General features: G+C 43.2%; 3 protein-coding genes across 3 annotated transcripts; all 3 read left to right on the plus strand.

The window, feature by feature from the left end:
- The first annotated feature begins 3,032 nt into the window (after positions 1-3,032).
- LOC119364274 lies at positions 3,033-6,427 on the plus strand. The gene is made up of 4 exons (XM_037629718.1): positions 3,033-3,517; positions 4,870-5,264; positions 5,349-5,542; positions 5,726-6,427. Exons 1-4 carry the CDS (start codon positions 3,183-3,185, stop codon positions 6,119-6,121), a joined length of 1,320 nt encoding a protein of 439 aa, XP_037485615.1. The 5' UTR covers positions 3,033-3,182; the 3' UTR covers positions 6,122-6,427.
- Positions 6,428-7,712: 1,285 nt separating this feature from the next.
- LOC119364275 (protein SET DOMAIN GROUP 41-like) lies at positions 7,713-14,468 on the plus strand. The gene is made up of 8 exons (XM_037629719.1): positions 7,713-7,855; positions 8,252-9,029; positions 9,167-9,203; positions 9,275-9,375; positions 10,888-10,986; positions 11,414-12,142; positions 12,708-12,761; positions 13,375-14,468. The coding sequence occupies exons 2-7, from the start codon at positions 8,265-8,267 to the stop codon at positions 12,738-12,740; spliced, it is 1,764 nt and encodes a 587-aa protein (XP_037485616.1). The 5' UTR covers positions 7,713-7,855; positions 8,252-8,264; the 3' UTR covers positions 12,741-12,761; positions 13,375-14,468.
- A 132-nt stretch (positions 14,469-14,600) lies between these two features.
- LOC119364276 (RNA-binding motif protein, X-linked-like-3) lies at positions 14,601-15,611 on the plus strand. The gene has a single exon (XM_037629720.1). It carries the CDS (start codon positions 14,677-14,679, stop codon positions 15,364-15,366), a length of 690 nt encoding a protein of 229 aa, XP_037485617.1. The 5' UTR covers positions 14,601-14,676; the 3' UTR covers positions 15,367-15,611.
- Positions 15,612-16,911: the final 1,300 nt, after the last annotated feature.

A 16,911-nucleotide genomic window follows, 5' to 3' on the forward strand; every position in this document is an offset into this window, starting at 1 on the left:
TACTGGAGGGGGCCCACCTGTTGTCCACAAGAAAACAGGACACCCCTCCCCCCCCCAGGGCATGCCCTGATGTCTTATGGGGCCCACAGCAGCCCTCCGGTGCTCCCTTCTACTATATGAAGCCATTTCCCTAGAAAAAAATAGAAGAATACTTTCGGGAGGAAGAGCCGCCGTCTCGAGGCTGAACCTGGGCAGGAGCACTTTTGCTCTCCGGCGGAGCGATTCCACCGGGAACACTTCCATGGGAGATGCTAGTTGGTTTATTTGGTGGAAGATCATATGTTTAGATCCTTAATAATATTCAATACTCCTCAGATCTTGAACATGAACATGATTTGTGAGTAGTTTTATTTGTTCTTGAGGACATGGGAGAAGTCTTGTTATAAGTAATCATGTGAAGTTGGTATTCATTCAATATTTTGATGATGTGTATGTTGTTCTTCCTCTAATGGTATCGTGTGAACGTCGACTACATGACACTTCACCATGTTTGGGCCTAGGGGAAGGCATTGGGGAGTAATAAGTAGATGATGGGCTGCGAGAGTGACAGAAGCTTAAACCCTAGTTTATGAGTTTTTTTCGTAATGGGCTGATCTGGATCCATATGTTTCATTATGCTATGGTTAGATTTATCTTGATTCTTCTTCTGTAGTTGCAGATGCTTGCGTGAGGGGGTAATCATAAGAGGGTTGCTTGTTTAAGTAATAACAACACCCTAGCACTGGTCCACCCACATATCAAATTATCAAAGTAGTGAACATGAATCAACTAAACATGATGAACGTGACTAGACGAGAATTCCCATGTGTCCTTGAGAACGCTTATTCATTATAAGAAGTACTTTCGGCTTGTACTTTGCTACAAAAAAGGATTGGGCCACTTTGCTGCACTCTTGTTACTGTTGTTACTTGTTATGAATCACCTTGCTACAAAACTATGTATTATCACTACTTACAACACTTGCAGAGAATACCTTACTGAAAACCGCTTATCATTTCCTTCTGCTCCTCGTTGGGTTCGACATTCTTACTTGTCAGAAAGACTATGATTAATCCCCTATACTTGTGGGTCATCAGGCTATTGTCAGCAATACCGGAAACGTGGTCCCCAAGCCTGCTGGAATTCCGCCCTCCACGACATGATCGGGGTGCCCAATGGTTTTTAACTTTGGATGCACCAAGGCCGGTGCATCCACACTAACTCCCTGCCTTTGGCCACTGGGGCCCGATGAACATATGGCGGTAAGGCAACTCTTTTCTCCAAGAAACTGCCCTCAGCTGTCATCCACTATCCCCATGACATTCTGACGGACCAGCGTGGGCCGCGTAAGTTGCGCCTTCCAGATAGTGTACCCCGTGTAGTGTAACACCACTGTGATACCAGCAAGTACCATATAAGGGAAGGACCGAGTCCATGCATAGATCATCTGATTTTCGATCCGCAGAAGAGGTAGACCACTTGAAACAAGAGACAGAGAGAGAACTGATAGGTCATCTTGTAACCAACCACACACATCAATACATCAACCACAAAGCAGGAAGTAGGGTATTACACCTCCGTGGTGGCCTAAATCCGGATACAATCATTGTCTCTAGTAACTCATTAGAAGGAAGAACTCGACAATGTTTTAGCACCTAGCCGGACAAAAATGGGGTTATTTTTTATCCCTCATGTCCACAAGAGAAAAAATCATTTGCGGCCACAAAACTTGTTGCATAATTCACTTTGGGCACGTCACTTGCAGTACCCAAAATATGGTCTCTGAAGTGGTTTAAGTGGCTCGCGTACTGTCACTCAGACGATTTGATATTTGTATTTCGCTTAGCTGGAATGCGGTTAACCGGTCCAACTGCCACATGGGCGACAACCGTGTGGATATGATGTGACTCTTTGCACACAAAAAACACCTTGGGCCATCTGTCATATGGACGAGAGAAATAAAAACATCCCTCGGCCATGGATATTTGATCCCACGACTCACGGGCTTGGCTGATGCGCAGGGTGGGGCCCATGATGTTTTTTCCTCAAAATGCCACGCCACGTTGTTCACACAGTTGTTGCCCATGTGGTGGTTGGACACGTCAACCTTATAACAGCTAAGTGAAATACGAAACTGTATGTGCGTCACTTAAGCCACTTCGATGAACATATTTCGGGCCTTGCAAAAGACGATCACGAACCGCGACAAATTTACTGACGTGCAAGTGAAATTTTTTCATTCATAATATCACTGTCAAAAACGTTTTTATATTATGGAATGGAGGAGTAGTTGACATGGAGTATGTAAATCAAAACTTAGAATAATTGATGACAAAGAAACCGAGGAGTTAGCCGCAGGTCCGCCTCCTCTCCGATGGCCTTAGGGCCATGGGGGCGTAGTGGATCTCGGCAAGGGTCGGCGGGAGGGCTCCGTTTTTAATCGTTTCTTTCAGTTTTGCTAGGGTTTGTGTCTTGCTCAGGAAAACGAGACGGCGACACCTCCCTGAAGATGGAATAAAGGTCTCCCAGCCTAGCCCCCGTTCCGGCGATGCATCTAGCATCGTTGGTGGGCGTGTGGAGGTGTGTCTCTGGCGGATCTATCTTTGGTGGATTTGCTCGGATCTCGTCGTTGTTTATCTACGTTCGTGTGTCTTCGGATTATATTTTTTGATCTATGTTATTCTTCATCTGCGGCGGTTGCTGTTCTGGTGCACGACGACTATCACAGTGGACAGTCGGGAGTCCTACGGGGCCTTAGCACGACGACTTCCCGACTGTCTACTACAACAAGTTGTGCCCGACTCCGGCGATGGAGGGGCGATGACGACGGCGCGCCTTCAGCTCGCTTCAGTGCTGGTAGTTGTCGCTAGGTGGTCTACGGATCTGGATGTAATTTCTATTATTTCTGGTATTCGTTGTACTGCCATGATTGAAAATGAATAGATCGGAAATTTTCTCGCAAAAAAAAAAGAAAAAGAAACCGAGGAGTGATTTGAGGGGCATTTGGAAATTTCTCTAGCAAAAAGAGGTGCCCCGAGGGCTTCCCCGATGGAGGTGTGATACATCTTCTCATCTCTCATCTGAACCGGTCTGCTGCTCTGCAAGACTGCAACCAAGTCTGTGCCCACAAGAGTGTCCCGATCTCGACGGCCTTCGCTGACATCAGCCCATGACCAGGTGACCAAACCTAAGCTCTCACGGCCATGGCGAGGGCGAAGGCGCCGAGGCGGAAGCCGCCGCAGGCGGTCTCCCGACGGCTCCTCGGATTTTGCGGGCTGAGCTTCGCGGCGGCGTTGTACGTGGGGATTGACTACCTGCGGTACCTCTCGCCGACATGGCACAACCGGCTGCAGCCGGTGCTCTGGGCGGCGCTGGCGCTCGCCGCCGCCGCGCGCGCACCGTTCTACCGCCACTGGGATGTCGAGCTACGGGCGGTGCTTCCCTTCTTCGGTTCCATCGTCTTCATGCTCAGCGCCTTCCTCATCGAGATGATCTCCGTCCGCTTCGTCTCCGTCCTGATGGGGCTCCAGTGGCACGGGTTAGTATCTTTGGGAACTGAGGAGGGAGCTTCCTCCTTGGCACATGCTTTATCTTTTCAGCTGTTTGGACGCGAATTACCATGGATCTCGGAGAGATTTGGTTTGTGTTGCTATTTTTGGTGCTTGTTTTGGTTTATGATGCTTAATGATATGCTTTTCAGATGTTTCTAGTGTGCGGTTCGTGTCAGGATGGTATGATCTTGGAGTATTACTTTTTGAACTGCCAAACAATCGATTAGTTTGTATCAGAAAGGCGTGCGTCTTGGAGTAGGGGTTTGATTGTTGGGTGTGGATAGTGCCTAAGCTTGACAGGCGGAGAATTAGACTTGTCATGACATATAATTGTTATCTTGGAGAGGTCTGTGAAACATTTCAGAGACTGCAGTTTGGGGGATCTTGAAGAAATTTATTTTGTAGGTAGACCAAACCTAGAAAATGTTGCGTATTTATCATGTTTATTATGGTGCTCAAAACCAGTGGCGTAGTAGAGATTCATGGAGATGACAGTATATTTAGCATGACAAGTGCGTTAAGTGAACCTTGTTGATTAATTGTTGCTATGGCTTCTTGTTGTTGTATGTAATTTTGGTGAATGTTGCGTGGCAAATGCATCTTTGTGTAGCCTCTCCGTCTGTCAAGTTTTATTTCAATCATATTTCTGTGGATTATTGGTCATTGCTAGAGGTACATACCTTGTTTGACTCTTGTTACTCCATGCTATTTTTGGAGTTTTAAAATATTCCTTTGCAGCCTTGCAATGAAGAAAGAAGTCCACATTATTTCTTGTTCAAAATAAGCAAAAATTTTTATGGTGATTAGTGTTTCAAAGAGTCCAGTTTAAGCAAGGTATCAATGATCTGAACAAAGGGGCATCTAGAAGTTAAGCGGCTAAGAAAGGCATAAGCATTGCTTCATGCTTGGGCCAGTGTATTCCTGTCTGATTACTGAGCATTGATGTTTCCTCTCTCAATCTGGTTTACACAAATGAGCTAACCTTCCCTAAATATGCTCCCATTGTGCTCATTGACAAAACATCGAGAAGTTCATATCATGCCTCATTAGGTGGCAAGATGGGACTGCACTAGGTTTATTTGGTCATGGCTTTTAGCTAATTGTAACTGCCTTTGTGATCTTTTGTCAACTTGACCTCTGTAAAAAGATCATGGTTCGGTCATACTTTGGCTCTCATTGTCAAGAAAAGAGTTGCAGTACTTACGAACTTTAACTTTTTATAGTTATTTATCATTTGCGTGCACTCATTTCCTTGCCCAGATAAATACATGCATGAATCCTGAATTCTCACACAGTTAACTCTTAACTGTAAACTAAACCCTTTTTATTGTTTTAACAGATCTGCTGCTCCACTTCCTGACACTGGCCAATGGGTGCTTCTAGCTTTGAATGAGAAGCTTCCTGGAAGTGTTGTTGGTCTATTGAGAGCTCATGTTATCACTCTTCACCATTATTTGATGTTATTTATGATGTTGGGGTTCTCAGTGCTGTTTGATTGCATCAAGGCTCCTGGTCTTGGAATAGCCACAAGATATATGTTCACCATGGCAGTCGGACGGTTGCTTCGGACGGCAACTTTTGTTGGTACAATTCTTCCATCTGCGAGACCTTGGTGCGCTGCAGGCCGTTATCAAATACCTGGGCACCCTCATCCCTGGGCGCAAAAATATTACGTTCCATATGCTTCTGATTCACATGCTATTCGTGCGGTCATAGACAATGATATGGCTTATGGTTAGTGTATTTGTCTTATATCACCTAATTGAAGTATGCATTTTTCTGGGATTTGAAAACTGAATTGTCCTTTAAAAAATACAGCTGATGTTCAAGCTTACCCTGATGAGTACAGTCCTGACTGGGGTCGGATGAGTTTCTTAGTAGACATTTTGAGGCCAACCCCCGGAGAGGGGCCTGCATGGTACCATCTGTTGAAAAAAGCCAGTGGAGGTTGCAATGATCTTATGTATAGTGGGCACATGCTTGTCGCTGTTCTTACTGCCATGGCGTGGACGGTACGTAATTCATTTTACTTTTCTGCGTTACAGCACCATAGTCTGAAAAGGCCCGCTGTACTGAATCTGAATTTCCATTATCTGGAGCCACCATCTATATTCCATTTTCTTGGATATTGTTTAACCAGTCGCATGTAATTGATGAATCTTAACTCATTTTCAATCTGTTTCACACGCATATAGGAAGCTTATGGAGGCTGGATTTCTGTTGCAATATGGTTTCTCGTCCTGCACAGTGCACAAAGGGAGATACGAGAACGGCATCATTACACCGTGGACTGCGTCGCGGCAATCTACGTCGGAATCCTCTTGTGGAGGATGACACGGTTCATCTGGTCTGCTAGAGATGCCAGCCGAGCTAGAAGGCTTGCTAAGCTTGAAGAGGTTCAGAGCAGGCTAATTCATGCAGCAAAGGACGCAGACGTCAATGAGATCCGGGATCTGCTGAAGGAGGTTGAGCTAGCAGGCCATGACAAGCCTGGCTTTTCACAGAGAGCCATCCTGGCCTTTGCTGCAGCTACAATTATTTTCACGCTGACCTGTGTTGTCCTTGCCCTTACTTTAACCAGTGACGGGTGATTTAAGTTGCTAGAATCTCTTAGATTTTACCCCATTTTCTTGGGTTACACTATTGTTCTCTGCAGTTAGAAACCATCGAGTGTCATTTCTCGCAGGAAACATGTTTGAGCAAAAATGCAAGTTCAGTTTAGTGGCGTCAATTTGATATAAGTTGATAAGTTTGCAAAATGTTGCTGCCGGTCATGTTTTGAGCTTGTGTCGTCGTGAACTGTAACAGTCCTGCCGCGTTCTTCCTCTGCACCGACCAAAGATATTAGAGAACAAAACTGATGATTTGAAACATGGCAGTCTTTAACTTTTAGATACTTAAAATATCATATTTGTAGACGTGTATCAGAATGTATTTCATAATATTCTAATTCTGGTGAGTTCTTATAAATATGTTGTCAGTTTTTCTATCTGTCAATTTCTAAGTCGACGCTAAGAACCATTTAATATTATTATTTCTGCAAGAAAATTAATTTTTTTGCAAGGAAGTAACATTGAGATTCACGTTATGAATGTTGGTAGAGAAATAACTATTTGTAGGTCAACTGAGAAATAGTCATTCAATATATATCATACTAAAAGTTCATGTTGGTGATACGTAGAAAATTTCGAGGGTACACGATACGTGAACTAGTGAGAGAGTACAATCTAAGTATGGTTATTTGTTTGTCTAAAAAAAATCCATTTTTCATTTCTAGAGGGACAATTTCAAGTTCTTCTTATGTTGTTATATGTTTACTTCTTTTAATTTCTAGGGCCACTTTGATTTGTAGGATTCTCAAAACGTACGAATATAGTGTCATGTCCACTTGTACGAGTAGGGCATTTTGGAGACCGAGCTCCATGGAGGCCTTAATTTTGATTTTTTTTTCAAGCTTTTCAGTTTCAAAAAAATCTGGAAAAATACGCATGCATACAAGGATGTAATGTGTACGTGTACATATTTTCAAGATGAAATACCTTGAATTGTGAGCCATACAAAAAAAATCATGGAATTTGAGGATGAATAGTACATATGCTAAAATTCCACAATTATTTTTGTGTAGCTCTCATTTTAACGGACCTCGATCTAAAAATTTACACAGATGCACATTATGTCTCTAGTTATATGTGTATTTTTTCCAGATTTTTTTGAAGCTGCAATGTTTGAATTTTAAAGTTTTCAAATTCGGTCTTCATTTGGCATTTCGCTCTCGTACCCTACATGTAGGACTATAAAACTACAAGAATTTGGATGAAATGTGTTTGATAGAACATACAAAACAAAACAATTCATTCAAGAAGTTCAAGCGGATGGAAATTTTCCTTCAAAATCGAGTAGAAATGAATCCTATGAAAAAAATCCTAATGATTCAGATCATGCGAATCAAACAATCACCATAGTGGGGGCGTACTAAACGTCCAAATGTTTACTTTTAAAGTTTGAGAGAGGCAAGCAAGCAACGACACACTTGGAATCGCGTGCACCACGGGCCCTAAGATCGCTCACAGTACATCAAGCCCAGTTTAGAAGGGCTCAATACATCCGGCCCAGTTTAGAAGGGCTCAAAGCCTCAAATAAGTTCCAATAAGCCATCAGCCCAACAACAGCACCTACAAACAACGCACTCTCGTCTTCTCCGTCGCCGGGGCAACACGCCGCCGTGCCGCCGCCTCTCGTCCCGTCCGTGGTTGTCACCGCGCTTTCCTACCTCACCCGCAGGCTTGCGACTTCGTTGTTCGGCAGCTATCTCGGCTCCAAACTAAGTAAGCCTCACCTTCCCAGCTGTCTTTTTCAGCGAGGGTTTGGTGCCCTACGCATTGCTTCGCATCTCTGCAGCAGATTTTTCAGGTCCTGATTTCAGTTGTCTTGAGAACACTCAATTGTAGTATGTATCTTCAGTGCTCCTGCTCTTCTATTTTGCCCCCAAATGAACCGGTTAGGCAGATGATACTCTAGTGGAGAAAATAGGTTTATTTGTTAAGAAGTTTTGGTGTAGTTTCTAAGACCAATCGGAGCCAAAGAGCATACAGGATGTACCATAAAGGGAGGATAGTTGATAAATCATGGTGCGGCGAAAGCTTAGTTCAGTTCTGCTGAGGATTGGATAATCTAGTCTAACTCATGTTTTCCCTTTTGTGCGAAACTGAACCTTGCAACAGGAGGAAAGGACTCATGGCCATGGAGATGAGAGCCCGGGAATCTATAGGTATGTCGGAGGACCTGACACGGGCGATCGCACCTTATGCCACCGCCCTGCATGACACGTTCCTCCACTCCCATTGCTCCTCGTGTTTCAGGAAGTTGCCATCGCAACCTCCATGTGCCATGTCTTGTATCCTCTGCTGCTCCGTTCAGTACTGCTGCTCAGACTGCTTAAGCTCGGATCGTGAAATGCATTCATCTTCTGGTGAATGTTGTTTCTTCGCCGACCACCTCAAGAAAGCATCTCCATCCTACATCACTGAAGGCACAAGCGATGTCCGTGCTTCTCTTCGACTTCTTTACTTTCTCGAGATGCATGGTCTGGTCTCATCAGATTCAAACAACCGGTCCAGCAGAATTGGTGGGCTTTCAACAATTGGTATTCGTGAAGTTCTGGAGGAAGGCGGGGAGGTTGCCGAGAGGATACTGAAGGGAAGCATGCTGATGTCGTCTGCCAGAAAAATGAGGACGCAAACTTCTGTTGTTTTCTCCAATGGCCTGACAGTAGAGATAATGGCATTATGGGCAGTGATGATCAACAGCGTTGAGGTGCAGATTAGTGACGAGTGGGATCTGGGGATTGCAGTTTATGGGCCTAGTTTCTCATGGTTCAATCATAGTTGCTTTCCGAACGCTTCTTATCGTTTTGAGTTGGCTGCACCCAATGAAGATTATGTTTCAGACAAATCAGAATACCGTGCAGTCCCTGCTAGCAAAGGGGTTGCTCCAGATGCGGTAAAGGAAATCAATTTATTGTTTTGTTTGATGTATTCTGAACTTTTGCATCCACTATTCTTACAGTCAATCAACTACTTTGAATATCAAATATTTCTGAATTTAGAGAAAGTTATTTGGCTTTTCATTGGTTGCAGTGGCATACTTTGCAATTTGAAGAGGGTTCTACTCATGGTACTTCTTTCATGTTCATTTATTCTGCAACGTGAGGCAACATTCTGAACCTTTACCCTGACTCTCTTTAGCACTTGGCAAATATGGCCCAAGAGTTGTTGTCCGTTGCATAAAGCCAATCAACAAGGGGGATGAAGTTTGCATAACATACATTGATCTTCTCCAGACCAGGGTACTGTTTTCTTGCTAAATCCTAGTTTGCATGAGTTTCCAATGCAAGTAGGTCAGTTATCTTAATATATTATTAGTTGTGCAGAATCACACGAAGGCTCAATTGTTCCATGAACTGTAATAATGGGCTATAGTGGTTCCCTTAGTATTAGTATTTACGTCAAAACCTCCCTTAAGTTTAGATAACCATGCTTAATATAACTCTTTATGCACTTGGCGAAACTCTGTTTCTTGCTGAAAAACAGGGCCACCCTTTGTCCATTTTCATCCAAAACAGAAGTACATAGATATTATAATGTAGTTCAGTATTATAGCTTCTAACTTTCTGTTGAGCTGCTGCTGTCGGTAGATGTTCTGATCACTATTTAGTCCTACCATATGCAAAAGCTAAATCTGAATGAAGAACATGTCCAGTGCTCCTAAGCCACAGGAGCACAACCAAAAAGCTCCCAAAATTCTTAAACTAATTAAGTCGATTAACACAATATACACCTGTCATGCTACACCAAACCCAATCTACATATCAAGAAAGAAGAAAAAAGACAAATTCTGCCATGAATAGCAACATCTCCTGTGAATAGCATTTCTCTTCTGCTTTTCTTAGTGGCGGTGTGGAATTTGCATTTCGAAATTTCATGACATACTAAATACACATTGTATCAATCCACCCGATGTTTCCGATTTTTTTAAGACAGTTTGGTTGTGCTCCCATGAGGTCACGGGTTCGAGTCCTGGAAACAGCCTCCTGCAGAAATGTAGGGAAAGGCTGCTTACTATAGACCCAAAGTGGTCGGACCCTTCCTGGGACCCTGCGCAAGCGGGAGCTACGTGCACCGGGCTGCCCTTTTTTAGTTTGGTTGTGCTCCCATGGCTTGGGATCATGCTAGCCCTACAAGCCTTGGGAGCACCAGATATGTCTTTCATCTGAATGCACACCTACTTCAGGATGGATTTGCATATTATATGTTTCCATTTAGATGTATTGGTGTAGCTGTGTTATATCTTGGATCTTTTTTTTCTGCACACTGACTATCTTGGTTAAGTTGTTGTGGACTTGTGGTAGACAATGTTTTCCGTGCCATCCATATAGTAGGTCAATATGCTTTAGGATATTACAGTCCCTCCATTCTTGAATGCATGATGACTTAGGAGTTTGCACTTCTAACAAGTTGCATGTGGAAAAGAGTCAAAGACTGCATGACCCCCCTCTTTATTAGGCCGGTTATTACCTTTTGAAGTTGTCTGTTACTCTAGTCTAAACTAATAAATGACATTTGAAATAGCCAAAGGGAAGGGTATGCAAGGGAAAATCTGGTGTAAAGTTATCCCGAAATGGTAAAATGACATATTTAGGAACAAATTTCGAACTAGAATAACATGCGTTCAAGAACTACGGAAGTTCAGGTGTGTTGTTTCTTTTTTGGTTTTCTAACTGTTTGCACATCAAATAAAGTAGGAGTTACTTTTATTTCCCTACTTTGTCACACTCATAAGTTAGAACTTCCCCTTACAGGAAGCAAGGTATTCAGATCTTTGGTCAAAGTATAAGTTTATTTGTTCTTGTGAGCGCTGTACTGCATCACCAGAATCATATGTGGATTTTATTCTAAATGTAAGAGCCGAACTCTGGAGAAAATATTGTCATCATTTGCTTGCAATTTACCATGTACTAACTTTATGCACTTCTAGTATTGTGCCATATTCCTTTCAGTCAAATAAATTTGATTTTCTACCCTGCTATGAAGTTCTTTCTAGCCACTCATATTTTCAGACTCCTTTAAATTCCTGTGGCTTGTATGTTTGTAAATCTTGGTGTGTTATCTCTATCAGTGTGGCCCAACTTACATCTTTGAACTTCCCTCAGATATCTCTCATCCCAGCACAACTTACAAAAATCTATAAATTGACCAGTAGCTAGTATCAGTGGCATATACATTAACTAGCAACCCTTTTTAGATACGTAGTTGCTTATGTTGCAGGTTCCTGACAGTTTATGCTTAACTTATACCTTCTGCGAGCTGACATGGTACCCTTATCAGTGTGACTTCAGGAACTTGAATTCGCCAGAGAATGCTTTTATATCTCGAGCAGTTGAGGATTTTGATGATATCTTACAACAAGCAATCTCGGAATATTCATTGGGTGATGATCCCAAAGCCTGCTGTGCTATGATTGAAAGTTTGCTTTCTGAAAACTTGATGGGTGATTTGCAGCAAGTGGAACTTTCACGGAAAAGACATATACTACATCCTCTTCATCATATATGTCTTAGAGCTTATATGACGCTTGCCTCTGCTTACCGCTTTCGTGCCCTAGAATCCAATACCGATGGCTTTAAAGGAGAAAACAGTGCCGTTTCTTTCAAAATGACCAAAGCTGCAGTAGCTTATTCATTTCTTCTTGCAGGAGCTACGCACCATCTGTTCTTATCTGAACGTTCCTTTATGACCTCACTGGCGCATTTTTTGTTAAGCGCTGGACGGTCCATGTTAGATTTTGTTGAATGTGTAAAGGGAGAGAGAAGGAAAAATGTATCCCAAGCTAAGTTTAGCTCTGCTTCATGTTCATCAAGTTCAGGAACACGTGATTCCATGCAGTACCATCAATTCAGATCAACTTGTGAGGAATTTGGCAAGCGCATGTTATCGCTATCATTGCAGTGCTGGCCATTTCTTGTGCAAAGCTCACCCTGCCTGGAAAAGATAAAAAACCCTATAGACTTCAGTTGGCTTGGGACAGCAATATTTCAGTCTCTCCATCTTTCTGAGGTAGATTCTGCCAACCTTTCTTGTACAGATGGTCTAGAAATTTTAACTGAAGAGCAGAAGGGGTGTATTCTCAACTTAGCTATTTGCTGCATCACCTTTTGCAAATATCTTGCAAATATATGCTATGGTCCACAACATTATTTGGCAAATCATGCTAAAGATCTGCTTGAAGGTATTAATCTTGCACAATGAAGTTGATGTCTGATGTGCTCCATCGTCATTATCGATGGTTGTGGAGCTTACTTTCAAGATGGTTGCAGGATTAAATGAATATTTTCTTTGGATGTAAGCACAGTTTGTCAATTTTGTTTATTCTGATGAACAAAGTTAATGGCAATGAGATTTATTGGAAAAGTCTCTGACATGCTTCGGTGGCAGTGGTTTCACTTAAGATTCATGCTTCTGTATAATCATGTAGCACTGTCGTCTCGAAGTCTGTTCTAGCACTCTGTCATGCTAACATTCTATGGTTGATCCCTGGACCATTCTATTGGTAACCTCTCCCATTATGCAAAAGTATTCAGATGCTTTCTGGTTTAGATGCAAATTCTTTTTTTTTTATCAGCCATGGAAGAATCATCCTCAAACTGGGCCATGAAGATCTTCACCTTAAGTAAAGGTGCAAACAAAGCTATTATATTTCTACTCTTTAGTTGGTGTCAGTTATTGGTGGCTGGGGGAAGGGCAGGGAGGGGATACTCTCATTTCATAGATCACACAAGTTGCATGTTGTTGTCAGCGCAGTGCAGAGTCGTGTCATCTAGCAATAATTGAAGATATTTTCTACAATAATTTTTGTGAGAAACAATTAACCTTATTTTTGGTCATAAGTTCAAGTATGTCTTGGTTCAATGAACAGAAAACGACATGTTTGCCTCTTTGATCAATAATATAATTATTTCAGTCTTTTTGGCAGCAAAACTGTTAAATGGAGGATGCTCCTTGTAAATATATTCCTCAGATGAAAAGAAAATTGTTTTAGACATGAATGACATGGTGACAGTTTATTGGTATGTTTGAACTACACAATTGGATGAAATGAGTTCACCCTGCAAAGTTGCCTTGTGCCACCTGCATCCTTGCAGATGGACAGAAATTGTGGATTATTTGTCCAGTAAACAAAATATGTTCCTTTTCTCATTTTTTTCAATCTCATTATGACAGGTGATTTTGTCCCTACTTATGTATTGTTAGTTGGTTACTTTTTAAGCCTACTTTAATCTTTCCTGCAGGGATGTCCCTTTTCCTAAGCACACTGTAGAAATGTGTAAGCACATGAGTGGCTGGTCATTCTGATACTTTATGCCTGCTCATTATCATGCCAACTAATTTCTTCGTAGCAGGTGACAGTAACTTGTAACTTATCTCTAGAGCCTCAAGCTTCTATATGTTTCAGTACCAATTAGTTAGCTTCATTGTTTCAAGTAACAGGTTTAGCTTAGACATATGTTTTAGTGATAAACTGAACGGCATAAATAATCAGAAATTTAGATTCAACCCCAGCCACAAACACAGAAAAATTGATTACTGAGATGGCTCTGCTGTAGCACGGTAGCAGGTTTAATGGATGCCCATCAGAATAATTGTCGGAATATGCTTTGGCATCTTCCATTGCTTGCAGCATTGCTTCCACTGATCTAACTAGTGGGAAGTTAAACTGTCCTCCATTAATGAGCCGGTGTGTCTATTCCTGTCAGACACCTTTCTGCTTAAAGCGGGTGTTGCTGATAATTCAGGAATTTCTCCTCTCTATCGTATCTCTCTCTCCCAAAGAAAGATCTTATGTGTCAACATTTGCTAGTTGAAGGATATTCTGTATCGCATGGTATTGACGATGCGCTGCGTGTATACTGAATTCATCAGTGATTTGTGTAGGCACTTATTTGATGCTGAGCTAATGGTCTTAATTTTATACGAGTTTTCTATAGATGTAGTGCTGATGCTGCAAACCATGTGTTGGGAATGAGCTTTTATTTTCGCGGTGTTCTCTTCTCACAATATGGGTGTGCTATGTATGGCTTGTTTTCCCCTTTAGAACAGTTAAAATTTCACAGTTGACAGTTGTAGTGCATAGACCTGCTTTAGTTTTGCTGAAAAACTATATATATGAATGAACTTGATCTAGGACCCATCCTTTCAACAAGGGAAGTGATATTTTTTATGTATGTTTACATTAACTGAAATAATATGGCGTGCATTGGAAATTTTGAATGATTGAAGGATATATTTTGTGGATTATTTTTTGTTTTTGTGGGCACATGTCGCTGCGGTTCCACTTGTCCCTTGGTTACAAAAATTGCGAAAAGATCTCCACCAGAGAACAGAAGAAGTGCTTTCAGTCATTAAGTGTGCATGATATTAGCCACATATTTTCGATTGATGGAGCCTTGTTTGGATGCAATAATTTATTTTTCGAACTGCTTTGGTGTAGCTAGTTACTGCTATAAATACCTCCTACCGTATTGCTTCTTAGTACCGCAGTGCAACCAAGCAGCTACTTGTGTTCTGTGTGATACATTTCTCTTTATTTTGAGATGGCAGGTGAGTATGACCGCAGCAGCTACGGAAGGTCAGGCACAGGCAGTGACGAAGGCGGGTACAACAAGACCAGCGAGGAAGACTATGGCCGCAGCAGCGACGAATACGGCCATGGTACCGGCGGTTTCAACAAATCCAGCAACGACAACAATGATGGTGGGTACAGGAACACCGACACGGACGACTACAGTAGCAGTGGCGGCTACAACAAGTCCAGCACTGACAATTTCACTGGCGGCTTGAACAAATCTAGCACTGATGACTACACTGGCGGTGGCAGCTACAACAAAACTGGTGCCGACGACTACAGTGCCGGTGGCGACTACAAGAAGTCCAGCACCGACGATATCAGTGGCGGCGACAACAAGTCTAGCATGGACGACTACGATGGTGGCTACAAGAACACCAGCGCCGATGCCGGCTATGGCGAAGGCGGTTACAAGAAACCAAGCACCGAGGACTCCTCCGCGTACAACAAATCAAGCACCGAGGAGGACTACAGCAGCGGCAGGAACACCCCCAACACTGATGACTACGACGGCAGTGGCTACAACAAGTCCAGCACTGATGACGACTATGATGGCTACAAGAAGCCCGGCGCCGACGAGTACAGTGGTGGCTACAGCAAGCCCGGCGCCGATGGGTATGCCACTGGAGCAGGCAACACCGGCTCTGATGATTACTAGACAAAAATCGTCGTGAAAGTGAGTGTGTTTGCGATGCTAAATACGTATGCATGTGTGGTTGCTACTGCTACTCGCCCTTGCTAAATGATTTAGCATTTGTATTCTTACTATTTTCTTTATGGTGGGGTTCGTTTATATGTATACTGTGATGTGATCCCATCATAGAGCCGCGGCTGTTGAGATGAGTGTGTATATATATGTAGCAGTCTTGATGATGAATGTGAGATTTGTCTAGATACATATAATCCTTCGTCATATTCCTCTCCCTCCATTTCACAATGTAGCGCGTATAAAGTTAAACTTTATAAACCTTGACTAAATTTATAGAGGAAAATATATACATCTAGGATACCAAATACACGTCCTTAGATACATCACAAGACGTACTTTCATATCGTATATATTTTGTATTATAAATATAAATAGTTTTCTTCATAAACTTAGTCAAAATTTGTAAAGTTTGACAGTCCCGCATATGTATGGATAGTTGATTATAGTTATGCAAATGTGTACTATACTACTGCACCAATTTTTTCCTTTCGTGCTATTTATTTGCAGTCGATTATTCATATCTGAGCAGCAGGAAACTAGCTTGATGTGCAACCCCACACACACACGTGGCCTCCATGGCAAACTAGCCACACATGTTTTTTTTTAGAAAAGGAGGATGACCCCAGGCCTCTGCATCTGGGAGATGCATACGGACACTTTATTGATTATTCTCGAGGACCTTACAAAGTATTACAATAATGTGCCTGAATCCATCATCTTGGCAACATATGCCGCTACTCCTATCCAAAATGATGAAGGGGTACTAGCTGGGCCACTACCCAGACCACTCACCAAAGCCTAACATCAAAAGCCGGAAGCCGAAACACATTCGGAAGCCCCAGCCGAGCCACATACCGGGTCTGGGGCACAATCCAGTCAGACGCACTCGTGTGTCGTCGCCGCCATCTTCCACAGGCCCGTCTTCAGATCAAATTGAGGCTTCTACCTTGTCTGGCCACTCAGCCATCGACGTCACCACGACACCAGACAGCTTCGTCCTCCTGCGCGAGTCCATCGCCACATATCGGACGCCAAATCTCCACTGCGCCACGCCGCCGAGACTTGCCGCCATCAATGAGTAGGATGAAGCACCGCTCCGCCGAGACCGGCAGGGCTACTGAAGACCAATCCGCCGCCAAGCAACCAAAGCATCACATCCACCCCAAGCTCACCACGAACGACACCCCCAAGAGGGTGACGACGCCCGGAGCGTCGTTGTCGCTCGATCCAGCAAGGATTTGGGCTTTCGCCCGGCATACGAGCTGGATGGAAGGAAGAGGGGAAGGAGGCAACCTGGACGGCGCCTACAAGAAGGGTACGGCGCCCTCGGGCGTCGCCGCCGTCGTGACCAGCACTGCTGGCCTCAGATTTCTCCGGAGCCACCTCCCACCTCCAGCCGCCAAATAGGTACAACTCCGGCGACAAAGGCCGCCCAAAGTAGGACCATCGAAGGCAGCCCTGGTTGAAGTAGACGGAGGCCTTCAGATCTGGATC

This window comes from Triticum dicoccoides, chromosome 2B, assembly GCF_002162155.2.
Source record: "Triticum dicoccoides isolate Atlit2015 ecotype Zavitan chromosome 2B, WEW_v2.0, whole genome shotgun sequence".
Classification (NCBI taxonomy): Eukaryota; Viridiplantae; Streptophyta; class Magnoliopsida; order Poales; family Poaceae; genus Triticum; species Triticum dicoccoides.